The 10,922-nt window shown below is 33.2% G+C and overlaps 1 protein-coding gene across 1 annotated transcript; it reads left to right on the forward strand.

Annotated features, from left to right (window-relative positions):
- The first annotated feature begins 1,393 nt into the window (after nt 1-1,393).
- Nucleotides 1,394-8,908, forward strand: LOC119674385. The gene is made up of 2 exons (XM_038085521.1): nt 1,394-6,803; nt 8,745-8,908. The coding sequence occupies exon 1, from the start codon at nt 1,394-1,396 to the stop codon at nt 6,641-6,643; it is 5,250 nt and encodes a 1,749-aa protein (XP_037941449.1). The 3' UTR covers nt 6,644-6,803; nt 8,745-8,908.
- The last annotated feature ends 2,014 nt before the right edge of the window (nt 8,909-10,922 follow it).

The raw sequence follows: 10,922 nt of genomic DNA on the forward strand, positions 1-10,922 counted from the left end.
ACGACCTGTTAATACTTAAAAAAGTTAATGATAATCAACAAAATAGTTTTATATGCCCATCAATTCCGTGTTCAGAAGACTAGAATAAGGAGTGGTGTAGCATGTTACTCTGAGTCTTCTCTTCTGAGCATACCATTACATAAACGAGATGGTAGGTGTCTAGACAAATCATAATAGTTGCCTGGCAACCCTGCTATATTTTAATTTACTTGTGAAATGTTGTTTTACAATAATAAAGTCAGTTGCTTCTCAAAACTCATTTACGCCGGTCTATTCATTTTATTCGAATTTAAATAAAGAACTTCAAAAAAGATTGATGTTCTCAAAACATTGGTGACCCCGACGTGATTAATAATGAAAAATTAATACGAAATTACTAAAATTTACGCAAATTTTTAAACAAATTTTTCGGTTGCGAAAATTCTATGTGGACATTTAAACAAATTATTTCGGTTGCGAAATAGTTTGCTAAACATTTGTGGACTAATTAAATTCGGTTGCGATATAATTAGTAAATTTTCAAACAATTTGTTTCGGTTGCGAAATATTTTGTCGATCATATTTTAGTCATTTTATATTCGGTTAGAATATATACCGTTTTCCTTTATCGTCAACATACATTAAGACTGAAAAGTTTTCGGAAATTCTCATTTAAAATTCGCGCGCTGTATATTTTTCGATATTTTAAGTTTATGTAGTTTGGCAGCACTGTCCTTAATTACTATGCCAAAAATGAGCTCGATCTGTCAGACAGTTCGTTTACGGCAGCTGTTGAAACCAGTTCACCTCAGTAGTGCGTTGCGAAATGTCTTCGACGGTCGTACGACCGTCCTGGAAGGCTTTGTACCACTCATAAACTTGAGTTTTCGATAAAACTGATTCCCCATAAGCCTTTTGTAGCATTCGCAACGATTCTGCACACGAAATTTCGTTCGAAACACAAAATTTGATGCAAACTCTTTGTTCAATATTTTTTTCCATTGTTTTTTTCGCAACGCCCTACTGAGGTGAACTGGTTTCAACAGCTGCCGTAAACGAACTGTCTGACAGATCGCGCTCATTTTTGGCATAGTAATTAAGGACAGTGCTGCCAAACTACATAAACTTAAAATATCGAAAAATATACAGCGCGCGAATTTTAAATGAGAATTTCCGAAAACTTTTCGGTCTTAATGTACGTACTCTCTGCGCAAGCAGCGCAGCGTTAACCAGTTTTTTATCGCTGCTCAATTGTGTATGTGACCTTGCAATTTAACCGGTTTCAGTAACAGTGATCATTTTATCGGATAAATATTAAACGGTCCTTTTTCGTTGGAGACTTTTTAGTGTTATTGCGGTTTCTAACAATTTGTTGTTTTTTGCTAATACTCAAACTTACTTACTTTTTGCTATAATGTCAAATGAAGACAAGAACACACCTTCATTCCTCAAATTAAAATGTGATCGTCTAACCAAACAACTATTTAATTTGAGTCAAAAATTATCCGAAGATTTTATAAGTTGTTGTCATGAAGTGCAATTGCAAATTTATGTTGATACTCTTGAGCAACTTAATGACAATTTTGAAAAATCACAATCTAACCTTGAAGAAGAAAACTTTGACGAATTTGAAGGTGAAGCAAGATCTAATTTTTCCGAATCATATGTGGAATTAAAAACGGCGCTTATGATAGCACTTAACAATCGCCGATCTAACAATGTGCAATCATCTACCAGATATCCATCAACAGATGAAACTTCTTCCATCAACATTAAGTATTCTCGGTCAAGATTACCTGAACTGCAATTACCTACATTCAATGGCAAAATTACAGAATGGCCGCATTTTTATGCTATGTTTAAGACGATTGTTGATAGCAGTGCAGATCTAAGTAATCTAGAGAAGCTTCAGCATCTGCGATCATGTTTGAGGGATTCTGCGTTAGATACAATTAAGTCACTTGAAGTTAATGACTTAAATTATGATAAGTCACTTAATTTACTTGTTAAAAGATTTGACAATAAAAGATTAATTTTTCAGGCACACATAAATGAGATGTTTGGGCTGCGACGAGTTGAACCAAATTCAGTAGAAGGACTGCGCCGATTAAGTGATAAAATTAATTCGCATTTGCAAGCGCTGTCGACATTGGGCAATAAAGAACAAATCGCTGACTGTCTTATTATCCACCTTGTTGCGCAAAGGTTGGACCCAACGTCACATGCGAAATGGGAAGAAAGATCAGCATTTAATACAATACCGACATGGAATGAAATGTCTGAATTTCTTGACAAGAGATGCCAGGTTTTAGAGCACGTTACTTACTCCACTAGAGCTGCTGCTAATAATAACAACAGGGGAGCCCAGTGTTCCCCAATTAATCGAAAGACTTTTGTCACCATAAAATCACCAACATCTAGATGCACATTTTGTAATGATGCTAATCATTTCATTTATGCTTGTGCTCAATTTGCCAACCTTTCTCCAAAACTGCGTCTAAATGAAGCTAGAAGACTTAGCCTTTGCTTAAACTGTTTAAAAAAAGGACATCATTTAAAGCAGTGTAAATCTTCGCGTTGTCGTCTCTGTTCAGAACAACATCATACACTTCTACATTTCAATAATCTCGTTCAGACCAATGTATCTTCTGAGCTTTCTACTATGTCTTCTGATTTGACTGCGAAAAACAATACAACATCAACTGGTGAATCATATATAAAAGCTTCATTGGTATCAACGAATTCATCGCAACAGCGCCCAAACTATCCCTCATTAGAATGTGTGCTCCTGGCTACTGCCGTTATTTTAGTAAAGAATCGTGCGGGCTCCTTCGTGCCTTGCCGTGCCATTTTGGACTCTGCTTCCCAATTACATTTTATTACAAAATCGTTTGCAAATCAACTACAGCTGAAATCAACAAAATCCGTCACTGTGGTATCTGGAATTGGTGATGGGGATTTTGTCTCTAATAGTTCCACAGAGCTAACTATACAGTCTCGTTTTGGCAAATACTCAACTAATATTACTGCAGTTATCACCACTAAAATCACTGATCAGCAACCCAGTAGTAACATCAATACTAATGATTGGAATATTCCAAAAAATCTACAGCTTGCAGACCCAACATTTAACAATTCTCAACGAATTGATGTTCTTATAGGTGCAGCTCTTTTCTTCGAATTATTATGCGTTGGTCAAATTCGCTTGGCTCCCCAATTGCCAATACTACAAAAAACATTACTCGGATGGATAGTTTCAGGTGGTAGTCAATATGCTACTCCATTAGCCACATTAGCGGCTTTTAAAACAACATCATCCCAAATTGAACACGATCAAAGTTTGGATCAACAAGTCAAAAGGTTTTGGGAAACGGAAAACTGTTTTGATTCGATTGTCAAAACAACGAAAGAACATTTAGATTGTGAAACCCATTTTAGGACGCATTTTTCTCGCAATGAGTCAGGTGAATATTCTGTTCGTTTACCGCTAAGATTAGATATAGATCTACTTGGAGACTCATATATTCAAGCCTTGCGACGTTTTCATAGCTTAGAACGCAAACTACAGCTAAACCCCAATTGCAAGACGCAATACACTGCTTTCATGAAGGAATATTTGGATCTTAACCACATGTCTCCAGTTGCTGACACTGAAGCATGCCTTCCGAAGTATTACTTATCACATCATTGTGTTCTAAAGGCGTCTAGTTCTTCCACAAAGCTGCGTGTTGTGTTTGACGGTTCAGCACAAACTTCTACAGGATATTCTCTGAATGATATACTTATGTCAGGACCTACAATCCAGTCCAATTTGATTGACATACTTCTTCGATTCCGATCCTTTCCTATCGCGTTGACAGCAGACATTTGCAAAATGTATCGCTGTGTTCGCATTACTCCACCTGATAATTTTCTACAATGTATACTATGGAGAAACGATTATCAGGAACCGTTAAAGGTATATAAATTAGATACTGTTACTTATGGCACTAAGCCAGCAGCGTTCTTAGCAGTTCGAGCTATGCAACAATTGGCGGCTGATGAAGCTGAAAATTTTCCATTAGGCTCGAGAATCACTCTTCGTGACTTCTACATTGATGATTTGATTACTGGAGGCAGCTCCGAACACGAAGTTCTTAACATTATGCGACAAACATCTTCATTACTTAGCAAGGGCAACTTCAAATTAAGGAAATGGAGCTCAAATCAGTCATCTGTGCTGAATGATATTCCTGAAGTCGACAGGGAACCAGTGCTGAAATTTGATGATGGCAGTGAATTCACAAAGATCCTTGGTCTCTTGTGGAATCCGACTAATGATAACTTCTTCTTTTCTTTTACATCACAACAAAATATAAAAAATATTACAAAGCGATCCATTCTCTCGCTTATTGCTAGGTTTTATGATCCTCTTGGCCTGATTGGACCTGTAATATCGATGGCTAAAATATTTTTGCAGCAATTGTGGAAGCACAAGCTGGACTGGGATGAGAGCTTGCCAATCAAATTGCACACTGCATGGAACTCACTCTATAATAATCTTTATTTAGTTCGAAAACTAACGTTTCCACGTTTCGTTTCGTTACCTAATGCATTTGTTGAATTGCATGCCTTTTGTGACGCCAGTTTGGACGCCTACGGAGCTTGTGTTTATGTCGTCTCCAGGTTTGAAGATTCAGTCAGTGTCAATTTACTTTGTTCAAAATCTAGAGTATCACCTCTTAAAACGTTGACAGTTCCTAAGTTGGAACTGTGTGCCGCAGTTTTATTGGCACAATTGATTAATCAAATTTCGAAGTTAAATATATTCATGGGCGAAATACATTGCTGGTCTGATTCATCCATTGTATTGACATGGATTCAATCTGAAGCTTCTACATTTAACACATTCGTTTCAAATCGTATAAGCAGAATTCAACATTTTACTGAAGGTATGACATGGCATCATGTACCCACCGACATGAATCCTGCTGACATTTTATCCAGGGGAGCAACTCCAAATGAACTTGTGAAATCAACGCTTTGGAGATTTGGACCATCGTTCTTACGTTTTGATCACTCTGATTGGCCTGCTACCTTTACATTTCAACATAATTTACCAGAAAGACGAACAATCTTAATTTCAATTTCGAATATAACTGATATGTCCATCAAATTCAAATTTATCAACTCATTCGAGAAAATGCAGCGCATTTTTGGCTACGTGTATAAATTTGTCAATAAAGATCGGTCGGGTACTTTAACAGTTCATGACATAAACCTGGGAACCTTTATGCTAATTCGCTTAGTACAAAGGGCAAATTTGTGGACGGAGTATCATGATCTAGAACGTAAAAGACTGATAAACAGTTCAAGCAAGTTATTCTCGCTGTCACCATTTATGGACAATAATGGCTTAATTCGTGTTGGTGGTCGTCTTAAAAACTCCAATTTGGATTTTAATGCTCAACATCCAATCATTCTACCTAGAAATCATCCACTCACAGATGCGATCATAAATCATTATCACCGTAAATGGTTGCATGCAGGCGCACAATCAGTTCTCGCTTCTATACGACTACAATATTGGCCTATGGGAGGGAGAAAGCTTGTCTCAAGGGTCATTAATAAATGCATAACATGTTTTCGTGCTAAACCAACAGTTGCAAGGCATATTATGGGTCAGCTTCCACATGAACGAGTTCATCCTAATCGAGCGTTTGTGATTACGGGTGTGGATTATTGTGGACCTTTTTATTATAAATCAGAAGTTCGTAACAAGCATCCAATCAAGTGCTACATTTGCTTATTTATCTGCTTTACAACCAAGGCGGTGCACCTTGAAGTAGTTAAGGATTTAACAACTTCAGCCTTTCTTGCAGCATTGCAACGTTTTATTTCTACTCGTGGTAAACCCAAAACTATATGGTCAGACAATGCAACCAATTTTTGTGGTGCTAAATATCAGCTTGATGATCTCAAGAAACTTTTCTTCAGTCAAAGGCATTGTGAATTGGTTCACCAGCAATGTCTCTGTGATAACATTGAATGGAAGTTTATACCTCCCGGTTCGCCGCATTTTGGTGGTCTCTGGGAGTCCGCCGTCAAAACCGCCAAATACCACTTCTATCGTGTAGCTGGTCTAGCTGCTCTCGACTTTGATGAATTACGCACCTTAGTGTGTCAAATATCGTGTATAATAAACTCTCGACCTTTGTTTCCACTTTCAGATTGCCCAGACGACCTTAATGCTCTCACACCCGGGCATTTTTTAATTGGTGCTCCATTTACATCCTTCGTTGAGCCTGACTCTACAGCTTTAAACATAAACCGATTAGGACGTTGGCAGCGTATTTGCTTTTTACAACAGGTGTTTTGGAAACGTTGGAGCAGTGAATACCTTACACAACTACAAGAGCGCTCTAAATGGCGACAGTCCACTGCGAATATGACGATCGGCACAATGGTTCTCATAAAAGACAACAATCTTCCACCGCTTCATTGGGTTTTAGGCAGGGTAGTTGAAGTCATAGCTGGTAACGACGGTGTTGTGCGCATTGCCATGGTACGCACAAAAAATGGCGTTTTTAAACGTGCGGTTTCACGGCTCTGTATTTTGCCATTAAATGATGAATCTTGTAACGCCATCGTTCCAACGGGGGGAGAATGTCTAGACAAATCATAATAGTTGCCTGGCAACCCTGCTATATTTTAATTTACTTGTGAAATGTTGTTTTACAATAATAAAGTCAGTTGCTTCTCAAAACTCATTTACGCCGGTCTATTCATTTTATTCGAATTTAAATAAAGAACTTCAAAAAAGCTTGATGTTCTCAAAACAGTAGGTAAATATAATACTTCATTGAAAATTGTAACTGATAAAGTTGTCATTAATTTTAAATTTGTTTTTACTAAAAGTGAATCAAAAACAGTACCGGAAAAATGTTTTCACTGAGTCTTTCATAATATTCTAGTGTAATTTATAATATAACATGAGCTTATGTATCGATTCACATTGATGAAAGACAACCATGAAAGAAAAAAAAAGACTGTCACTTAGCAAATATATTGACTCAGTTTTAAGAAATATGCAGATTTCAATATCAATCTTCATAAAAAGGATTTTATGAAAGTAATCAGCTAGGCTTTATCTTGAGCTAAAAATTTTTAAACTAAAATAAGCAGTGCTTACTCTTGTACTCTAACCCGATTAAATAATATACTTTTGAGATAATATCTAATATTTAACAAAACGATTTTTTAGGTAGCCTGACAACCGTATTTCGATTAATATTGAAAACATATTTCGTTAGAATCAAGAATTTCGAAAAACCATTTTTAAGATATTAAGTAATTTTTTACTAAAGTGGTTTTTGGACCACTTTTTTTATTAATATAAAAAATAGTCATTCTCCACCATATTATGTTTCCCAGTTCTTGAACTAAAGACCCTACTGCGGTACGCTATAGCATGGTGTGATGTATTTAAGCCTTATTCGGTGAAAACAAGGTCGTGATGACACACACGATTGCGAGAGGGTGTCATAGAAATTTTGATCAAAAACTTCAAATAATTCTTTTTGCGCGCCTACAACATTAGGTAACGTTACAGCATCATTTCTATTTACGTAAGAATTTTGTTTTTCAAATATCTGATTTGACTTTAGTTTAGCTTTTTAACTGAATAGCATTTGCATATATTTTAATTTAATAGAAATTTTTTTATTTCAGTAAATAAATTTGTAATAAAAGTTTCACAAATTTCGCATTTGTATTGCTAATTTTGTTTTTTAGAAAAACATTAATCCTATATCTAATTTAAGATAAAAAGCTAAGCGAAAGGAGAAAAAAAACAATAAAAATTTATTTTAATTAATTTCAGAAGCTTTCTGATAGCAAGTTCGTTGTTTAAGTCTTTTGTGCCTACCCATTTTTTTCATTAATTCAGTAACATCTTAAACCAGTTCTTAAAGTTCTTAACATCTGTAAAAAATTAATAGTAAAAATATTTTAATTGCGTCTTCTTTAAATGACAAAAAATTTCTGAATAAATATTTTAAATGGAAATATAAATAAAAGTGGAATTTCCATATATATATAAACAATTCTATAAATTAAAAATTTTAAGTCTTTATCAGACGTTTTTTGTGTTATATGGAGAATAAGTTTTTTTTAAATGGTATTATAAAAAATGAATTTGTTTTTTATTTTAATTTTTTCCTTTTTTTTATTTTATTAATATTAATAAAAATTAATTAATAAGATTATTTTAATATTTAAATGTATGGAATTTTTTTTTTTATAAATATATTTCTGAAAAATGGAAATCTAAAGTAATATCCTTCAAGATATGAACACACTAGAAAAAATTTTGCAGTGTTTTTGAAATGCATTATCGGTAGATTATATTATCAAAGAAAGGAATACAGGGGGCCTATATACACCACCGATATATCCAGCAGTTTTTAAAATTTTTTTTTAAATTAATATATTATTAATAAAATCTTTACAGGTACTAGAACTTCATTTGTAATAAAAATTAAATAATAAAGACATAGCTGTTAGCCAAATACTTATTAAAAAAAATTTTAAATCGTCTTATTTTGTTCATTTCAAGATTTTTAAAATGTCAAAAGCCATTCCATTTGTTAGTAAATCAACGACAGGAATATATATATCAAAAAATTTCAGGTTTTAATATATAATATATTATTTTATATTTTAATGATTATTAACGTAATTAACATTTAAGCTATTTAATAAAATTAAGTTAAATTTTTTTGCAGTTAATGCTTGTTAACTTCAACGAGAATTAATCATACTTAAATGGTATTGTGGCCTGTTGTCCTACATGGAACAACGGGAATCCATATGTATGAATACATGCCATACATATATATATATATATGATCATGAATCACTAGAAACTCATGATTTTAAAATAATTTAATTAAAGCTGATATAATAAAACTTAAGATAAAATATTATAATTATTGCATATTAAAAATTATACTACCTAAAATAGGTTTTTATTAAAAATGAAATAAAAACAAAATAACTAAGTGTTTTAATTTATTATTCTTTATATAATTATATCAATTTCTCAATTTAATTCAGTTAAAATTTATTAAAAGTAGCTGAGGTATGTATACATTCTACTCAAGTTACCATTGCTAACAGAGTTTTAGTTCTGAGTTTACAGTGCAATAAAAATGTATTGCATTAGCTACTGTTATGATGCAAGATTTTAACATGAGCTGGCAGCCATGTTATTAATCATACTGTTATACTTATGAAATGCATGGTTGGTTATCGAAAAACATAACCAAAATACGAATAATAAAGAAATAATGTAGTCCAAAGAAAATCAGTTTTTATTTTCCGTAATTTTTGGTATTTTATTTATATTGCATTTTTTCAGTTAAACTACATATATTACTCCAATTTATTTCCTGTTTTTTTCTTGTGATTTTGTACTCATGTCTCGCACATGTTGCCATTAAAACAGGTGCAATTATGTAAGCTTGATTAGGCAAAACCGTAATAACTATAAAAAGGCTTTATACGATATATATGTGTGTACGTATATAAATATGAATTAATATACTATAGTATATTTTAAGAAATAAATTCAGCGCGTATGTGCAAGCAGGTTTAATGTAAAAATATTAATTTCTTTGGAAACATTTTCTTTTACAAATTTTTTGGTAACAAAGAAATTCATTACCGAAAAAATTATTGCAAAATAAATTGACTGATACATGACATGAAATTCAGGCTCAAAGTTTCTATTATGTTTAGTCACGATTTTATTATGGCTTAGTGATAAAGCTGACAAGATTTCCACAAAATGTTTTCACAATGAAAGATTAAATTTATTTATAGTTTCATGTCTTTTGTTTCTTTATCTTTTGATGTTAATAGTATTCAGTTCAAACGCTACATATGATAAGCAGGATCATGTACAATATTTTTCCAATGAAGGCATATCTGTTAGTTTATATATACCCAATTATTGAGAAAATTTCAAATGATGCAAACAAATTAAAAAATCAATTTTGAGTAATTTTTTTTAAGTTTTTATTAATAAAATTATAAAATTTATTAAAATAATTATAATATTATAAGTAAAATAAAAAACTGTTATTGAATCATGCCTTTGCGCTGTTTACTTACTATGCACTCAGAAAAAAATGTATAATTGAGTGAGATAAATTTCATAAATACAATTAAATATTTCATTTAAAGCTCTCCAGTAACATGTTTTATAGAACTTGATAAACATTCAAGAAAAGTCTTATATATTTTGTATACTATTATTATCAATTTCCCCCAGTGGGGCATACGGCCTTAAAAATTCTTCTAAATCTGCCCTATTTGATGGTTCTCTGTAGATGTCGTTCCATGTATATCATGCTTCATCTAGCTCACTTTCCAACGCTTTGATTAGATTTAGATTAGATTTTAAGATGGATTGGGAAATTGTCATAACGTCACTGCATCCTTTGAGGATTATTGTCACATACCCACTTTAGTTCCATAGACGAGTTACAGTTAAAAACGCCATTACGTCCTTTCGAGAGATGTTGCCTAATTCCGTGATAAGTGGATAGGCAGTGTATAAGTACCGAAGTCTGAGTCTGGCGAGACTATCACAGTGTTCTGCTGTTTCCTCTTCTTTGTAACAAAGTCTGCAGCTATCGTCTCTAATAATATGTAGGTTCAATAGATGCTTTTTAATTCCACAATGCCCAGTGAGAAATCAGTGATGCCACTTCTGTTTAGCATACGTAGCTCTTTAGTTCTGGCTTTTGATCGTTACGAAATGGATTCTTTAGCTTGTTTGCAGGCAATTGTATTAATGCCAATGCTTGCTTAGCTATGTAATCTTTTGGATGTCTAACCGTATAACCTATTCATTTTCACTTTCTCATTTTTAGCTCATTTTGTGCGTCTTTTTGAGC

This window comes from Teleopsis dalmanni, chromosome 2 (assembly GCF_002237135.1).
Source record: "Teleopsis dalmanni isolate 2A chromosome 2, ASM223713v2, whole genome shotgun sequence".
NCBI classification, from domain to species: Eukaryota; Metazoa; Arthropoda; class Insecta; order Diptera; family Diopsidae; genus Teleopsis; species Teleopsis dalmanni.